Source organism: Procambarus clarkii, chromosome 20, assembly GCF_040958095.1.
Source record: "Procambarus clarkii isolate CNS0578487 chromosome 20, FALCON_Pclarkii_2.0, whole genome shotgun sequence".
NCBI classification, from domain to species: Eukaryota; Metazoa; Arthropoda; class Malacostraca; order Decapoda; family Cambaridae; genus Procambarus; species Procambarus clarkii.
In genome coordinates this window covers 25049791-25069697 of record NC_091169.1, presented here as the reverse complement: position 1 = coordinate 25069697, position 19907 = coordinate 25049791, and the positions used below count along the sequence as shown (strand labels likewise).

General features: G+C 43.9%; 1 protein-coding gene across 9 annotated transcripts in view; it reads left to right on the top strand.

Moving 5' to 3' along the window:
- Positions 1-19907, top strand: part of Polr2H (DNA-directed RNA polymerases I, II, and III subunit Rpb8) — a 293413-nt gene that overhangs the window by 200626 nt on the left and 72880 nt on the right. The window contains exon 1 of one of the 9 annotated variants that reach the window (XM_045738080.2): positions 1623-1645. The exons of 5 other annotated variants lie outside the window; for them this stretch is intronic. In XM_045738080.2, the coding sequence (XP_045594036.1) occupies position 1645 (1 nt within the window). In that variant the 5' untranslated portion in view covers positions 1623-1644. Of the gene's footprint in view, positions 1-1622; positions 1646-1665; positions 2055-13935; positions 14091-19907 lie in introns of those variants that run through there. 3 more of the 9 variants (XM_045738075.2, XM_045738078.2, XM_045738077.2) reach the window with 3 other exon arrangements.

Genomic DNA, 19907 nt, shown 5'->3' with positions numbered 1-19907 from the left:
GTGGGGTGGAGAGAGGTGGTTAGGAAGAGGAGTGGCAACCATCCATGCGTGGAAGGTTACCTGTTTTTACAGTCACTGTACTAGAGCACAGAGCTCCAGTACAGTCACTGTACTAGAGCACAGAGCTCCAGTACAGTCACTGTACTAGAGCACAGAGCTCCAGTACAGTCACTGTACTAGAACACAGAGCTCCAGTACAGTCACTGTACTAGAGCACAGAGCTCCAGTACAGCCACTGTACTAGAGCACAGAGCTCCAGTACAGTCACTGTACTAGAGCACAGAGCTCCAGTACAGCCACTGTACTAGAGCACAGAGCTCCAGTACAGCCACTGTACTAGAGCACAGAGCTCCAGTACAGTCACTGTACTAGAACACAGAGCTCCAGTACAGTCACTGTACTAGAGCACAGAGCTCCAGTACAGCCACTGTACCAGAGCACAGAGCTCCAGTACAGTCACTGTACTAGAGCACAGAGCTCCAGTACAGTCACTGTACTAGAACACAGAGCTCCAGTACAGTCACTGTACTAGAGCACAGAGCTCCAGTACAGCCACTGTACTAGAGTACAGAGCTCCAGTACAGTCACTGTACTAGAGCACAGAGCTCCAGTACAGTCACTGTACTAGAACACAGAGCTCCAGTACAGCCACTGTACTAGAGCACAGAGCTCCAGTACAGTCACTGTACTAGAGCACAGAGCTCCAGTACAGTCACTGTACTAGAACACAGAGCTCCAGTACAGTCACTGTACTAGAGCACAGAGCTCCAGTACAGCCACTGTACTAGAGCACAGAGCTCCAGTACAGCCACTGTACTAGAGCACAGAGCTCAAGGCTCACATTTAAGGCTTATTCTTAAAGTTAAACTCCAGGTAAACTAAATGCTTCTCCCACGTACTGGGGAACCTAAACGCAGTACGTGGGTGACCTAACCTAACCTAATTTAGGCTTCTGTTCTCACCAAATTCAAATATACAATACTGCTAATTTATATATGAGAAAACTTGTATTTGGATGCTTTATAATTTGTTTTGTTGAAAATGTTGAACGTGCCTCAACGAGCCTAGATTGTGGGGGTGACGTGTAGTGACGTGTAGTGACGTGTGGTGACGTGGGAGTGACGCGTGTATTGGTGCAGTAGGCAGAGTGACAACATGGCCACTCACCACATAGTGCCATATGCTCCTAAAGTGCTCCATGACGTATGTGCCTGATGGGCCGCGCCCCCCCCCTCCCCCCTGGTGCCTCTGGCACACAGGGAACATCGTGTCGTCGTGTCCAATTGGGCTGAGGCACCCTAGTTTGTGGCCATTCGATGATAACGACTCCTCCTCCTCTGGCGTTCTTCGCGGATGGGTTCCTCTCCAAAATACCATAGTTCAGCTTGAAGGAATCTCTGAATGTTTATTGGTGACAATCAGATTCCCGGGTGCGCGTGCGTGCGTGTGTATGTGTGTGGTGGTGGTGCAAGGGAGGGCTGCGCCCGGCCCCTGCGTGGTGGTGGTGCATTGTGGGCCGCTGGGAGGGCCACTACGCTGGGCTCACACGGCCCTCTGGGTGTGTGGGTGTAGACACACTCTCCGCGCCTCCCTATAGTGCCGCGCGCCGCACCTCCTCCCCTACACCTGGAGTGTATCACGGCCAGTAGGTGTGGAATTCATAGTGACACTGGAGTAGGGGGGTTGATCTTGTTCTCCGGTGGAGTGGGGGATGTATTTGTTCCATAGTGGAGTAGGACTGTTCTCCAGTGGATATGTACTGACTCTTTCCCTGTGGAGTGGTGGATGATCTTCCCCTGTGGAGTGGTGGATGACTGTGTTCACCAGAGGTGTAGTGGATGTATTCACCACTGGAGTGGAGAGGGCGGAGAAGGTGGAGGATCTCCAAGGAAAAAAAAGTTGGAGCTGGATTATACAAGGTATGCCAATGCGGAGATGCAGATTGTGTGGAGCGGAACCCCGCTTGAACGGAAGTAAACAAAGATGACGTCACAGGGAGCGGAAGAGGGACATGTCGGCAACACAACGGAGTAACTTGATGCTCGCAATGAATGGTAGTGTTGTCCTCTTTGTTGTTGGTGTGTGTGTGTGCGTGTGTGTGTGTGTGTGTACGGGTTCTTTCACTGAAATGATGGTGCAGATAAAACTGTATTCTACTCTGTTCACCCGTGTCCTCTGTCCTCCCCTGCTGCCCACCCCTGTCCTCTGTCCTCCCCTGCTGCCCACCCCTGTCCTCTGTCCTCTCCCCTGCTGCCCACCCCTGTCCTCTGTCCTCCCCTGCTGCCCACCCCTGTCCTCTGTCCTCTCCCCTGCTGCCCACCCCTGCTGGTTCCCCCTGTGCTCCTCTGTCCTCGTTCTCTGTAACACCGGTCTAACCGCGCTATTGTCCTCCCCAATGTTTATGCCACAGTTATTGACGTGTCTATGCAGGTGTCTTGTTATACGTCAAGAGGTAACGATGTTACCTTGACGTTACCTTGAGGTGGTACGGAGGATCAATGTCCCCGCTGGTTAGTTAATAAGGTGTTGTAGTGGCCTTAATAACTCCCCCCCGCCCCCTCCCAGAGGTCCAAGGGCCTTAAGTCCAACACTAAGACAAGAATGCAGACAAGTGGACACCTGATGCTATAGGAACAGGTGTAGCAGGATGATTTAAAGTTACCTGTAGTTGATTTCGAGAGTTCTGCTCGCGAGGAAAAGTAACTCGTGACTGAAGGTAACGGCTGACGCAAGGTAACGGCTGACGCAAGATAACGGCTGACGCAAGATAACGGCTGACGCAAGGTAACATGGATTTAGGATCATGGATTTAGGATCGTGGATTTAGCGAGCTTTCCCCCGCATAAGATTTAAGATTATCCAACCCGCTTATAGGACAACATTTCAGCTCCTGGGCCCCCGCCTATCACCCGTTAGTCACCTGTGGCAGTAGTTTCCGATCCTCTTGCTTCTTATCGTGCTACTCTTGAATTGTTGTTGTTAAAGATTCGCTACTTGGAACAAGCAGTTCCAAGTAGCACGGGCTATGGTGAGCCCGCAGGTACTTCCTGCTCTTGAAACTATGAATGGAGTTATTCCCATTTAGTTCACGTTACTGTTTACTTACTGTTGTTACACGAAGGAATTACATCTCTATGGCTCCGAATACGTTCTCGCGCCTTGGTAAACACTTTTGTTTTTGTCCACTTTCTCAGTGTTTCTTAAGAATTGTTAAGTCTCTAAGTCTCTAAGAATATGTTACAATCATCTTCTGTGGCATTACCTAAGTGTGGTTCAGTATGAGAGTTACGCTCGTGGTGTCCCGTCTTCCGAGTACTCTTTGTCGTATAACGCTTTGAAAGTACTAACGGTTTTGGCCTCCACCACCTTCTCACTTAGCTTGTTCCAACTATCTACCACGCTGTTTGGTAGACGGTTGTTAGTGTGTGTGTGTGTGTGTGTGTGTGTGTGTGTGTGTGTGTGTGTGTGTGTGTGTGTGTGTGTGTGTGTGTGTGCACCAGCCATACAGAGATGGAAGACTTTTTGTGTACTCTATGTGTGCATCAAACATACATATGTATGCGAACATACATATACATATGTATATTTCATCACTACCGTTACGTTGACAGAGAGTCGTAATAACGTTAAAAGACGTTATCTGTGTTGTCTGGACAGCTCCTTGTGTTTGATGGTATGAATGGTGGTTGTGTACGTCAAGGGACGTCGTGGATGGTAGTCCGGTAGTTAGTCAGTGGTTCCGGCGCAGTATATGGTAGGCATTCCTGATGAGCTGGATCCGGAGGTGAAGAGAGAGAGAGAGAGAGAGAGAGAGAGAGAGAGAGAGAGAGAGAGAGAGAGAGAGAGAGAGAGAGAGAGAGAGAGAGAGAGAGAGAGAGAGAGAGAGAGAGACTTGTCAACAACTACCATAGAGACAGTAGGAACAGCAGCTGGAAACAGCAGAGGGTGACGCAGCAGCAGCAGCAGCGGCGGGAACGACGCAGTATAGCCGCGCCCCGGACCTCTTCACCACGTGGGCCGCGGGGGGCAGCGACCCCCCGCACTACGTCCCTTCCCTACAGCTTTAATGTCCTCCCCCGTCATCCCCCACCATGGCCACAGTGGGTCTACGGCTCCTCAACCCGTCCACTCGCCTAATGCGTCGCATAATGGACGGAATCGACTCATCCGTTAGAAATGTAACGTATTTGTTCAGTTTAAAGCATCGTTAATTTGGCGTTTTCTATGTGACGGGTTCTATAGGTGGTGGTGGCACTTCTGGCACCATGCAGGCTGTGGCACTCCTGGCACCATGCATGCTGTGGCACTCCTGGCACCATGCAGGCTGTGGCACTCCTGGCACCATGCAGATTGTGTCACTCCTGGCACCATGCAGGCTGTGACACTCCTGGCACCATGCAGGCTGTGGCACTCCTGGCACCATGCAGGCTGTGACACTCCTGGCACCATGCAGGCTGTGGCACTCCTGGCACCATGCAGGCTGTGACACTCCTGGTACCATGCAGATTGTGTCACTCCTGGCACCATGTAGGTTGTGGCACTTCTGGCACCATGCAGGCTGTGACACTCCTGGCACCATGCAGGCTGTGACACTCCTGGCACCATGCAGGCTGTGACACTCCTGGCACCATGCAGGTTGTGACACTCCTGGCACCATGCAGGCTGTGACACTCCTGACACCATGCAGGCTGTGACACTCCTGGCACCATGCAGGATGTGGCACTCCTGGCACCATGCAGGCTGTGGCACTCCTGGCACCATGCAGATTGTGTCACTCCTGGCACCATGCAGGCTGTGACACTCCTGGCACCATGCAGGCTGTGGCACTCCTGGCACCATGCAGGCTGTGACACTCCTGGCACCATGCAGGCTGTGACACTCCTGGCACCATGCAGGCTGTGACACTCCTGGCACCATGCAGGCTGTGACACTCCTGGCACCATGCAGGCTGTGTCACTCCTGGCACCATGCAGGCTGTGACACTCCTGGCACCATGCAGGCTGCGGCAAAGATGACCTGTGGTGCAGGTCGTGTATGCCGCATGGTGCGGCAGTGCGGATAGCAATGGTGACGTCACACTTAATAGTGACGTCATTACACCTGGTGTGTTAGTTAGGCTTAAGTGAGAAGGTGTAGTGTCAGTGCTTGGACACACACACACACACACACACACAGGTGGGATCCAAGAGTCAATGCTCGATCCTGCAAGCACAAATAGGTGAGTACACACACACACACACACACACACACACACACACACACACACACACACACACACACACACACACACACACAGGCGGGATCCAAGAGTCAATGCTCGATCCTGCAAGCACAAATAGGTGAGTACACACACACATACACACACACACACACACACACACACACACACACACACACACACACACACACACACACACACACACACACACACACACACACACAAATACCTCTATTATTATGTTTTTTCAACCACAAACGTGGCCAGACATTTATAGTGCTAACCAGCATATATACACTTTGTTCAGTCCTCCATGGACAGGGCGAGAGATCTGTTAAACATATAGTTCAAGGATTTATTGAACAATCAACCACAGAAGGTGATTGTAGTGCTTTTAAAATGACAGGGTACGATAGCTGCTATAGCAACTAGCGTGTTATTAAATACTTAACCACTGAAGGTGATTAAGATGCTTATACAAGCTTAGGTTGTATAGTTACATCACATACATTGTATAACTGATGCATTACATAGTCAATCTTGGGTACAAGTCCAGTATATCATCAAGAGTTCCTGTACTCAGTATTTACTTAGTTCAGCATACATCATTCTGGCCACTGTAATCACATTGTAGAGTTCTTCCTTTATTAGTTTCATGTATAAATGTTTGCAAACGGTATTCATAGTAATGTTTAATGCTACGACTTTCAGGTCTTTGTGAAGTTGCTTGGGGAGGCGTGAGAGAGAGAGAGAGAAAGAGAGAGAGAAAGAGAGAGAGAGAGAGAGAGAGAGAGAGAGAGAGAGAGAGAGAGAGAGAGAGAGAGAGAGAGAGAGAGAGAGAGAGAGAGAGAGAAAACACAGTTCAGGGTCGGGGACGACGAGAGAGGGGGTCAGCGCCCCCAAGCTACGTCGTATCCTTCTACCCCCCTCATGGCCTCTCCTGCCCCGCCTCACACCTCCTGCAGCTGCTCCTTCACTAGGCTCGCTGCTCGCAGCCTCTCTCGCCCCTGTGGCCTCGTCATAGCGACTCTCTCCCTCGCTCACACAAAGAAGCAAATACTAAAGGGACAACGAGTTTTTTATGAGGTCATTTTCCTTGGGTGCGCAGCAACGTTTGCTGGCTCGGTACATTTTAAGATGTCGTCTAAATACCATGCTTCTTGACCGTAAAATGATTTTCCTGGTAAACCTGCCAGCTATCCTGGCAGAATGGTAGAAACTATCGTACGATTGGTCATACGCCCGGCTACGTAGCTGTACATCAGCCAGCCAATAGTCTGCTTGCTGCCTTCAATAAGAGAAAAGCTATCGTACAACTGATCATACGCCCGGCTCCGCAGCTGTATGCCAGTCAGCCAATAGTCTGCTTGCTGCCTTCAATAAGAGAAAAGCTATCGTACAACTGGTCATACGCCCGGCTCCGCAGCTGTACACCAGCCAGCCAATAGTCTGCTTGCTGCCTTCAATAAGAGAAAAGCTATCGTACAACTGATCATACGCCCGGCTCCGCAGCTGTATGCCAGTCAGCCAATAGTCTGCTTGCTGCCTTCAATAAGAGAAAAACTATCGTACAACTGGTCATACGCCCGGCTACGCAGCTGTACGCCAGCCAGCCAATAGTCTGCTTGCTGCCATTAATAAGAGAAAAGCTATCGTACAACTGACCATACGCCCGGCTACGTAGTTGTACACCAGCCAGCGGCTCTAGCCTACAGTCTGCTTGATGCCGTTAATGAGAAAAAGCTATCGTACGAGTGGTCTGGCAATGCAACTGAGGGGCACTAACAACCCCATTAGCCACAGTAGTTACTCGTGGAGTTGTCAGCGGGAGGGTGACTCCTCTTTATACCAGAACGTGTTTGTGGTCTCGCATATATATATTTCTTCCTGACCATCTTCTCTGTATTTTTATTAGTATCTCTTTGTGGTTGTATCTTGTAGTGTATTTTGTTTCTTAGAGCAGTGATATACCCAGAGGCCTGATATACCCGGGGCCCTGATATACCCAGAGGCCTGATATACCCGTGGCCCTGATATACCCAGAGGCCTGATATACCCGGGGCCCTGATATACCCAGAGGCCTGATATACCCGTGGCCCTGATATACCCAGAGGCCTGATATACCCGGGGCCCTGATATAACCGGGGCCCTGATATACCCGGGGCCCTGATATACCCGGGGCCCTGATATACCCGGGGCCCTAATATACCCGGGGCCCTGATATACCCGGGGCCCTGATATACCCGTGGCCCTGATATACCCGGGGCCCTGATATACCCGGGGCCCTGATATACCCGGGGCCCTGATATACCCGGGGCCCTGATATACCCAGAGGCCTGATGAACTCTAAGGAAATCTGCGGTAATCCTGAACCGTTTGTGTAATGTATCACCAAATGTATACTGATCTGGTGTAATGTATCACCAAATGTATACTGAGCTGATGTAATGTATCACCAAATGTATACTGAGCTGATGTAATGTATCACCAAATGTATCCTGGTTTAATAAGGTCTTCATCAGGGCTAACGTACCCCTGGGGTCCTGGGGCCAGATTCACGAAGCAGTTAAGCAAGCACTTACGAACCTGTACATCTTTTCTCAATCTTTGGCGGCTTTGTTTACAAATATTAAACAGTTAATGAGCTCCGAAGCACCAGGAGGCTGTTTATAACAATAACAACAGTTGATTGGCAAGTTTTCATGCTTGTAAACCGTTTAATAAATGTAACTAGAGCCGTCAAAGATTGATGAAAGATGTACACGTTCGTAAGTGCTTGCGTAACTACAGTACTTCGTGAATGTGGCTCTTGGTCTGTCACTCCTGGTATCTGGCATACCCTTGTCATGTGCCCACTAGTTGCCCCCTCGCGAGGTCCTCGTTATCTCTAAGCTGCTTCTTCCCTCCCCGGTGAGCCGGTGGCTGAGCGGACAGAACGCTGGACGCGTGATCCTGTGGTCCCGGGTTCGATCCCGGATACCCCTGTTACCTAGCAGTAAAATAGGTACCTGGGAATTAGTCAGCTGTCACGGGCTGCTTCCTGGGGGTGGAGGCCTGGTCGAGGACCGGGCCGCGGGGACACTAAAGCCCCGAAATCATCTCAAGATAACCTCAAGATAACCTCCCCTAGCAGTCTATTGGCTTGTGTGGGGTTGAGGTTTAGATAAGCTGAAATGTGCACGAAATCTGTGTACTGGCTCTTTCTTATTGCTGTGGTGGGTGGTGGTGCTGGTGCTGCTGGTGGTAGTGGGTGCTGGTGGTGGTGGTGCTGATGCTTGTGGTGGTGGTGGTAGAGGGTGGTGGTGGGTGTTTTTTTTTCTACCACAGAGGTGGCCACACATTTACAATGCTAACTAGCATATATACGTTTTCTGGTGGTGGAGGGGGGGCGGGCTGTGACGTCACTGGTGCACACACCTGCTGACGTCACAGCCATCGTTGCCAGGGCGGGAAGGACATAAATAGACACCAGCCATTTTCTCCTCGGTATTCCTGGTGTCAGCGATGCGCCAATGACGAGGCCTCCTGAGAGGGCTGTAATTAACGAGTCATTTGCGGTAATTATCCTCCTGGGGGTGTTATTAATGCGTTGCACTAACTCAGCCGCTCATTGGTTCGCTTGAGAGGAGCGCAGAGGAGGTACCTACCTAACAGTGCTTCCCTAACTGTCACTACTGGCAGGTGACGCCTAGCTCCTCGGTGCTGTTTGTGAGGATGTTAATGGCGCGAAGCTCTCATTTGGACCAATCAGATGCGCGGAACTCTCATTTGAGCCAATCAGCAGGCGCGGAGCCCTCATTTTGACCAATCAGCAGGCTCAGAGCCCTCATTTGAACCAATCAGCAGGCTCAGAGCCCTCATTTGAACCAATCAGCAGGCTCAGAGCCCTCATTTGGACCAATCAGCACGCTCGGAGCCCTCATTTGGACCAATCAGCAGGCTCAGAGCCCTCATTTGGACCAATCAGCAGGCGCGGAGCCCTCATTTGGACCAATCAGCAGGCTCGGAGCCCTCATTTGAACCAATCAGCAGGCTCAGAGCCCTCATTTGAACCAATCAGCAGGCTCAGAGCCCTCATTTGGACCAATCAGCAGGCGCGGAGCCCTCATTTTGACCAATCAGCAGGCTCAGAGCCCTCATTTGAACCAATCAGCAGGCTCGGAGCCCTCATTTGAACCAATCAGCAGGCTCAGAGCCCTCATTTGAACCAATCAGCGGCGCGGAGCTCTCCCTGATTTGCGGGGATCCTACTAACTTCCTGCTCGGACCAACAGCACTTGTGTAATTACTTTAATGTTTTCGAGGGAAAAAACTTACCGTTCTTGCATTCCGTGAAGCTGGTAGTATGTGTTGGTCCTTCTCTTGCTGCCCTGAAGACGTCTTCAGCGACAAGAACAACAATAACAACAACACCACTAACAACAACACCACTAACAAACACATTAGGCTATCATGGGCGTCCTAACAAAAGCAGCCTCATCACGGGGACTTTATTATATCCAAACAATTTTGACATTGTGTGATAAATCCTGTTTGCATTCCTGACGAATCCCAATATGGAATGTGGCACGTGTGTGTGTGTGTGTGTGTGTGTGTGTGTGTGTGTGTGTGTGTGTGTGTGTGTGTGTGTGTGTGTGTGTGTTGTATTAGGTGTTGACCAGACCACACACTAGAAGGTGAAGGGACGACGATGTTTCGGTCCGTCCTGTCGATTGTCAAGTCGATTGTCTTAGGTTTGTATTAGGTGACCTCATACTCTTTCTGCTTGACTGTATTTCTAGCATCAATTTTTCATTGATGAGAGAAATTAGTATTACTCAGCCCATCCTCGGCCTGTGCTCGTACAAGCGGCATTAACCTCCAATAACTGAAAACAATAATTTGTTGAAAATAACAATATATATGTTCATTATAATTTTACCCCATCCTCATAAACACAGCTCATCCCCATAACCACAGTTCGTGCTCATAAACAAGGGTCAAATGGTCGTTAAACCAGCCGCCAAACCCTCCTGTTTATGAACGAAAAACAGCTTACACACCAACTCTTGCTTAGACCAAGTCCATTCTATCCAGCGGTCGACCCCACAGAGACGCATTCATCAATCATGCTGTTCACTCAAAACAGAACTTTTCTCAAATATAAATTAATATTATTATATATTAGTATGTTGTGCATATTTAGACACTGGTTAGGTTAACTGTTTAGGTTCTGTTGGCGATTATTTGTGTTTGTAGTATGTGGGTGAAGCATTTACAGCGTTGTGGTTCGAACAAAAGTCTTCTTGTTCCGGAAGAGTTCGGACAGTGTCAGACCACGGAGGAAGAATTGAAACAGGATTTTCCTTAAGTACTTTCGTATATTAATACATCTTCAGAAAGGGCCATGTCTTCTAGGAGGTTAGTGACCTGTCCTCAGCGCCGCTCTGTACTGTAACAATGTGTTTTGATTGTGTCACCCCCTCCCCCCCCCCACGCATGGTTAAGTCATTATGCATAGTTTCACCCACTAGAAACTGGCGGCTCAGACAAGTTGAGAGAGATTTGTTGGTAATAGCCGAAGTTTGCGAGGTTTAATGGTGTTTTGTAAACTTGATAACATTGTTGGTGAATGTAATATAGTGTGTGCGTGTGCACTATCATGTTTGTGTGTGTGTGTGTGTGTGTGTGTGTGTGTGTGTGTGTGTGTGTGTGTGTGTGTGTGTGTGTGTGTGTGTGTGTGTGTGTGTGTGTGTGTGTGTGGCCATGTTTGTGTGTGGGGGGGGGGTTGAGCAAGCAAGCGAGCGTGGTTATAATTTATACAAGCAAGGTAAAACGGCATCTCTCTTTCCATATATTTAATTCTAGAATGAGAAATTCTCTCCTGTGTGGAAGACATGGGTCAACATGCTACACTGACAGGCTTGTGTGGTTTACGGGCTCACCATAGTCCGTGCTACATGGACACTTCGTTCTGAGTAGCTAACTCTGAACAAATTCAGTGAGTACAAATACACAAATCACAATACAAGAATCCCATTTAACATTGCAGGTTAATATAGCAAACACAGCATATAAGTGTTACACTCTTGGGGCAAAATTCTTGTAGCTCCTAAGTATACTGTCTATCATACCATTATCACACATCCAAACAATTTGATGTGGTACATTACTTATTTCCTTATTTCTATAGTTATCAATAAGTTGACGCTCAAATACATAATGTTCTAAGGTGTGGGCGTGCGGCATACTACATAATTTACACTCCTTATCTTTTTCACTGACATCAACACCGTATTGCCAGATATATTTGTATCCTAATCTTAATCTCATGTAAATTGAATCCTTCCAAGTAGACTTTCCTTTACCATAGGTGAAGGACGAATTTGTATTTATTACTGAATAATTCTTAAGTGTGTTACTACTGTCCACCATTGCCATTCTCTTTATCATTTCTTCACCCTCTTGGATCATCTTGATTCTTGTTTTTATTTGTTTCAAAGTTAACTGACATACAACATCAACAAGTTTTTTCCGTGGCTCTCTTCGCTATGTCATCAACTACCTCATTCAACAGTATTCCCACATGTGAAGGGATCCACATGAATCTTACTTTATACCCAGTTTTTTCTAATTTCTCAACATTCTCTCTACACTCATCACAATATTCTGGTAAACTGGGCGTCTGCTATTTAAAGACTCTAACGCTCCTCTGCTATCAATAAAGAAGCAGGCATTTTTACCATATATGACTACTTCCTGTAATCCTGCCAATACACCTTGGATTGATTGATAAAGATTATGCCACCCAAGAGGTGGCACGGGCATGAATAGCCCGTAAGACACCTTGGAGTTCAGCCTGCGTTGAAGAGACATTGTCAGTTAAGCGGCGTCCAATAACAGTATCTACAGTGCCGATGTCAGTGTACTCCCTGATCAAGACTCCACATCCTGCCTTCCCATCCCTAGCTACTGACCCATCACAATATACATGTAGAGTGTTTTCTGTCGGTAATTTTCTAATTATACAATCATATGTTGCCCTCAGCTCTCCTATCTCACACATAGCTTTTTTGCAAAGGAATAATTACTACATCAACATTACAATCCTCCCATGGTGGTGTGAATTGTCTCTTAGGCACAGCAATACATTCTGTAAGAACATCATATTTTAAAACATTAGAACATAAGGTACTCATATATGCTCTCTTTATTATACTTGTTCATTACTTCCCACCTTATGAACTGAGAGGATTAATTCATTAGCTCCCCCACCTCTCATTAATCTAATGGCAGAGGCTACATTTATCTCTGAAATTCTATCCCCAATACTCTGCAGATTCAACTCCATCCTCATTATCTCAATCATAGCATTTCTTGGGCATCCTAAGCTAATTCTCATGGCTTCTTTTTGTACCTTCTCCAACTTGCCCATCCTACCTGGCCCGTCCTGAGTACCTGTTTACTGTTAGGTTAACAAGGGCTTTACGCGATAGGAAACGCGCCCAACATTTCTGCCAAGTCCGGGATTCGAACGCGGAATTCACGATTATGATTCGAGAACGAACCTGACTGAACTGCTAAGCGCCTAATATTCACCGTAAATTCAATGAATAATTTTTAAGCATGAAAGTATGTTATAATAATATATAAACTTGCACAGTGATATTGTAAATATATACAGTGTATATATATATATATATATATATATATATATATATATATATATATATATATATATATATATATATATATATATATATATATAGACATATGTCGTACCTAGTAGCCAGAACTCACTTCTCGGCCTACTATTCAAGGCCCGATTTGCCTAATAAGCCTAGTTTTCCTGAATTAATATATTTACTATAATTTTTTTCTTATGAAATGATAAAGCAACCCTTTTCTCTATGTATGAGGTCAATTTTTTTTTATTGGAGTTAAAATTAACGTAGATATATGACCGAACCTAACCAACCCTACCTAACCTAACCTAACCTATCTTTATAGGTGAGGTTTGGTTAGGTAGCCAAAAAAGTTAGGTTAGGTTAGGTTAGGTAGGTTAGGTAGTCGAAAAACAATTAATTCATGAAAACTTGGCTTATTAGGCAAATCGGGCCTTGCATTGTAGGCTGAGAAGTGCGTTCTGGCTACTAGGTACGACATATATATATATATTTATTGATTTATTTATAATTATATACTTATTTCTTGATTTATTTATAATTATATATTAATTATATATTTATTTCTATACACGAAGGTACATTGGGTTGGTGAAAGTACATAACATTGGTGTTCTTACATTCTTACAAATATACAAAAGAAAAATTCCTTCAATGAAAAACTCGGCAAGACTCGTTGTCTAAAGTTACCGACCCGCAACCCGCACTTCGCTCATCGAAGTTAAATACATACATTCATAAAATATTAAATTAAAATTGTTCTCAATGTAAATACAAAAGCAAAAATTAAAATTACGTAGGGTTTAACCCAAGAAGACGAGAAAGAGGAGGAGAAGGAAGAGGAAGGCAGGGAATTGAAATTGAAATAAGTTTATTGAGATAAAATACACACAAAGGGATGAGGTAACTCAAGCTATTCTCATCCCGTTCAGTACATCGTGTTAATACATACATATACACACATCACAAACAATAAACATATTACCAAACATTCTGAGAGATAAACATATACATTTCCTAAGGCAGGGAAGGTATATAAGAGAGAAAGCGGGTGTGTGGAGGCAGGTTTAGCCGCGTGCGGGGTGTCGTCTGCGGGCAGTGTGCGAGGTTTAAAGGTCCCGGCGACAACACCACCATGGCGGGCATCATGTTTGAGGATATATTTGACGTTAAGGACATCGATCCTGGCGAGAAAATATTTGATCGAGGTGAGTTATTGAATGCTTGTGTGACCAGCGGTGGTATGTGTCTTGTTTGTGAGATGATGATGAGGGTTTGTAGGCATTGGTTGTGCCTCGAGTCTGGTGACCCTTCTCGACCTCAAGTAAGGTCAAAGAGAGGTAACTTGGTACCCCCATGAAGGTTTGCCAATGGATTTTAAAACTTATTCAACACAGCCTAAGATAAATTAACCCAGCATAACAGTTTTAAACAGAAAATGAACTTCATGTTGAAATGGCTGTACAATACATAGCCATTTCAAGCCATTTCAACATGAAGTTCATTTTCTGTTTAAAACTGTTATGCTGGGTTAAGTTATCATGGGCTGTGTTGAGTAAGTTTTAATATTGTTTTACCCCCACAGGACAGTGTGCTAAGACATCTGGTGCCCTAACCAAGTGATGGTACAAACGTGCTTTTTGCACTATTTTGGGATGAATCTCGGTTTCATTACAGCATTTATTGTAGTTATAAAAATTTAAAAAACTGCAGCAACCATTAGTCCTACAGCTCCTCATATGGCTGTATTAAAATACAGTTGTACAGCACCCTATATGCGTGTATCCAAGAAGGATCAACATGGATACAATCAATGCCTTCAAAATATTTTTGGGAATAGAAATGGTCATTGAGATCATCAGCCTTTTCAAATGAGAGGAATTATTGAGCAAAAATATCACAGTGTGTGTTTGGAATAAAGTTTTAAAGCCTTGGCATGTTAGCAGCTATAGGACGGTATCTCCGTTCTCACCTGTTACTATCATTAAACATCCAGGTGTACTGTAAGCTTTGTGCTCGTATCCTCGTACTAAAATGTCCAATGTAAATACATCAGGGGATTTCGGGTTTGATCCCTAGGTGGGACAGAAATGGTCGGATGAGTTTCCTTTCACCTGATGCGCTGTTCACCGAGCAGTAAAATATGTACCTGGGAGTTAAGCGACTGTTGTAGGTTACATCCTAGGGAAGGTTAGTAGTTGGCCTAACAGGAATTTGATAAGTGTAAGTACAGGCTTAGTTTCCCTTTCTTATTCCTAAGTCGTAATTCCCCTAACAATGGGAATTAAGACTTGGAAACAATGGAATGTATGCAGTTACTTGAATGTTTAGTTTCTTTTGATCAAGGTGAACATTTTGTGTTTTGGATTTTGACCATATATATCATGTTTAGCTGAGAGAGACATTGTTTAGGATCTAAGCCTTAGCTAGGCATAAATCCTAAACAGTGTGAAAATGATACTTTTCACTCAACTGGATGACTAACAATAACTTTTTTTATTTTTTAAGATACTTAGCCAAAGCCTATAATATAAATGATTGTGGATACACATTCTTCCAAGTATTTCCACCCTTTAAGTTTCAACCTCAATGAATCCATTGAATATATGCAGACTCTTTAAATATTATGATGTAGACTGACTTGAAAAAATAACCAAAACAAAAAGGCTATATAAACTATTCGTGTACTCTAATGGATGAAGGAAAGTGGTCAGTGCAGTCAACTCACAACCAGATGGTCCTGGGTTTGATTCTTGCACAAGATAGTGTTAGGGCATGTTTCGTAATACAGTACAGGCTGTAAATAGGTTCCTGGGAGTCGAGCAACTGTTGAGGGGTGGGATCCTGGAAAGGTCAGTTGTTGGCCTAGGGAGACATCGATAATCGTAACAGGCTAACCGTCACATAAAGCAAGAATTCCTGTTTCTGAATAACATTGGTTGCCGAAGCATTTAGCTCCAGGACTTCCTCCTTGATAAGAGGTATAATCAGTGGAACTTTATTTGTGTACAGGATAGGTAACTAAATTTAACACTATCTTCATAGCAACTTCATAAATAAAATTGTCATGTGTAACAATTTTTAAATGTTTTAAGAGAGCTTTGCATCACTTTATTAAGTTCAGTATGTTGAAGAATAGCTTAGAAAAATTATGACAATCTTCCGACCATAGCTTAAAGCATGTTATAAGGTATATTTTCCACAAATTGGTTTTGATTTGATTTTAGACATGCATCAATTGTATGATTTTAGAAATCTTGCTGACTTTTAGGGTCAGCATAATAAAATCACAAGGACATGATATATCCAAGAAAATATTGAGACTGTGCAATGGGATTGATCTCGCATCCCTAAACTCCCCAGGTGCATTCGCTATTGAAAGTGCATGATCATATGGCATCAAGGAACCAATGCAAGTTCGCTCCCATTGTATGACCTCAGTATTTTCTTCTTTAGGATTAGAGCTTTCCATTAAAATTCTTGGGACATTCACACTCTTAGTTTTGTCGACTTATTCAGTAATTTATTATTTTTACTAATTTTCATTTTTTTTAATTAGACATGAGTAATCATAAATAACTTCTGTCTGCATTTTCTGTGCAGGAGCAACACTGAAAATTTTGGTTAGATTCAAGCAAGAAGAATTTAACTGTAATAAAAGTTTGTGTCCTTTCAAAAGATTTTAAAATTGGTCAAAAACCACTCAAGTGTGGAATGCAACATGTGTTCTAATGTGATGCCAAAAATTAATTTAGCTACATTTTTAAACAGCTTTTTTTTAAATACAAAAAGATTGAAAAGCATTGACTTGAGTTTTTGTTATGGATGACTGTGCATGCGTATCATATTTTTGTTCAATAAAAAAAAACATACTGTATTTTGGGAATTTTTTGTATTTTCTCAACAAAATACATTAGTCGTCTGAACAGTTTTAGGGTGTATATAAAATACATTCATATTATACTAATTCAGTGGATAGATACCGTTTAATAAATATGGACAAGTGATAAGTTAAGTACAGTTACATTCTTACAAAGCCACTAATACAGCATTTTCAGACAATTGTCAAATCTAGTTAGCATGATAATTGAGAAGTACAGTATGAAGTTGGTGAATTAGTAGTACTAATTTGTTGAGGGAGGGGGGGGGGAGGGGAGGGAATTATCAGGGGAAAGAGCTAAGCTATTACAAATATATAACACTGGGAAGGGGTCAGGATAAGGATTTGGAATGGAACGGGGAAAAGGAATGGTGCTCAACCACTTGGATGGTCGGGGATTGAATGTTGACCTGCATGAAGCGAGACCGTCGCTCTACCATCCAGCCCAAGTGGTTGGGCATTTGTTAAGGAAGTTGTCTAGAAAGATGCATTATGGGGTAATAAACTATGTATGGATACCGGTACCCACTTGGCATAATGCCAGTATCTGGCCACTAAACCATGTGTGTCTCTAACTTGGTTGAAATGCCCCCAATGAATGCCAAACACATGCTCTCTTGCATATTAATATCATACCTCAACAGTCGGTGCTTTCTAATGAATAAACCACCAGAAATATGTTTTAGGGGAGGGGTTGATGTCAGTGTCTGCCTGAAGTGCTAGGCATGTTAGTGGCTTTGCAAGAATGTATGAACATGGATATTATGTACTTTCACAACCCAATGTACCTTCTTGTATATTAATAAATAAATGTTTGGACTTAGGGTGATGAGAGCAAACAAATTTCCACCAAACATTGTGAAAGTATCATTGAAGACTATTATTGCACCTTACTGTAATGTCTTGTAGAGGTGCACTGTTACCAATATTTTTCCAATTCCGATAAAGGCTTGTTCATTTAAATTAACTAACACACATTCTAATATTCTTGTACTATTTGATTTTTTTGAGCAGAACTTATTTTGACGTAATGATACTTCTTGTGATCTTAGAGTTTGTAAACAATGAGAGCGAAACTGTGTTAAATGGACTCTGCAGTAATGATTGTTGATTAGTAACAGTCAAATAAAGGATCCCATAAATATTTTGCGTAACTATCCTCTCTTGGAGTTGTTCAGGGCAAGTTGCCTTACATATTCACTGTTAAGTTTGAAACTTTTAATTGGGCTGAGTGTGCTTTAGAAGAATTGAATACCTCCCCTGCCAGAAATAATTAGGCGAGTATTGAGTAGGAGGGAAGGAGACAAATAGGACATTTAGTGGGTGGGGGATGCGGTGGGATGGGGCAAGTACTTGCCTATCAGTATTTGCCTATCATTGTTTATGGGGAAGTGAGGTCTAGCTCCTTATGCCCCACCTACTAGCTTTGTACCTGTCATGTTGCAACTACCGACATTCACATTTTTTGTCAAATCAGGCCTTAAAATTGTGGATGGAGGTATCCACAAATGTCCTTTTTTAGAGCATTACACTTGTTAACTACCCCATACAGGATCAAGTACCTTCTTCTGTTTTCACCTGTGTCCTCTTGTCATGCTTTCTCTGTCTGAAGATGCTTCCTTTGTCCACTGTATGTATTCCCTCGAGTATCTTGCAAGTTGCGATCATATCCCCCCTCTGTTCCTTGTCTCCACGAGGGCTGAGAGATTTAGTTAGCCTATGTTCGTAGCTTAGCCTCTTAGCTCTGGCACTAATCTTGTTGCAGGTATCTGTTCTTTTTCAATTTTGGTTTTGTTTCATAAGGTGCGGGCATTCCAGTATTGGACAAACAAATGATGTATAGATTGCTTTGAAAGAGTCCTAATACTGATTCCTAAATGATGGTCTTAAATTTGCCAGTGTCCCAGATTTTGCCAAAGTTATCATGTTTGTGTGTTTGGAAAAGAAGGTAAATAGGGGAAGAGTTTTTTTTGGGTGGAGACATGGGGTAGGTAGAAATGGTTGAGGGAGATTTTGAATGTTGGCTCATTGGTTCAGCCTGTCAGCCTTCATTTAACTAGTAAAAGTTCTTCAGTTTACAGGGCTCTTGTCATATCTACATTTAAAGCTGTGTATAGTCTGCTTCCATGTCTTGACATTTATAATGATTGCCAGTTCTTCACCACTTACATTGAAAATATTCTTTCTAATGTCTCCGTGTCTCATTTGGATACTTAGTTTCTGTCTGTGTTCCCTTCTATGTGTACCACTTATTCCAAATAATGTTCTTGTTTGACTTGTCAATTAAAAGGGGAATTATGTACAATGTAATCATGTCTCCTCTTAACTCTTCTGTCTTCCAGTGATGTGAGCTTTAAATTCCTGTATTCTTTACTCATAACACATTCCTCTGGTGAGGAAGAATTGATCGGTAATTGATCTATAAGTTACCACCCTTCTTCATCTAGTAGTAATTGGGGGTCTTAGTCAATTAGTAGATCATGTTTCAGAAATATTTAGTGTGCAGAAGGAGAGCTCGAAGCCTACTTAGTGGAGTCAGACTTCATCTGCTCCTGTACTCAACAGTGGAAAAAAAATATTAATAATAAAATATCAGCTGAAATTTTACTGATGCTGCAAAAGTACTGTATTTCAATACCTCCAGTATGCATGTTGGTATGCTTCTAGAGTCTAGTAAGATCACATGTTAACACTCCATACTTGAAGAAACAAGCCATTGAACATGCAAATGGTAATTTTCCTGGGCTGCCAATGTTCAGTGCCCCAGGGGGTTGAACATCTAAAAACCAGAAATGCTAGTATAAGTGGGTTGCTCATTCTAGTATTGAACAAACTGGAGGTGTAATATAGACCATAATATAAATGATTATTCAGAAAAATTATCTAAAAGATTAGTGCTATGTCTTGTCTGGATACTGGCACCAGGATTTTCAGGTACCTTGAGCAGTGCCTTATATTTGGCTACATGCATATTTTGGCTAATATATAAATACATTTTTCATCTACAATTCTGTAGATATGACTTGTGTAATTTTACAGATAAATGTCTAAAATTTAAAAATAATAAATTTTTTTCTTTGGAAAACTAATGCCCCATTTCCATCCGAGAATAATTCATTTTTATGCTTACTAAGCCACTGCTTTT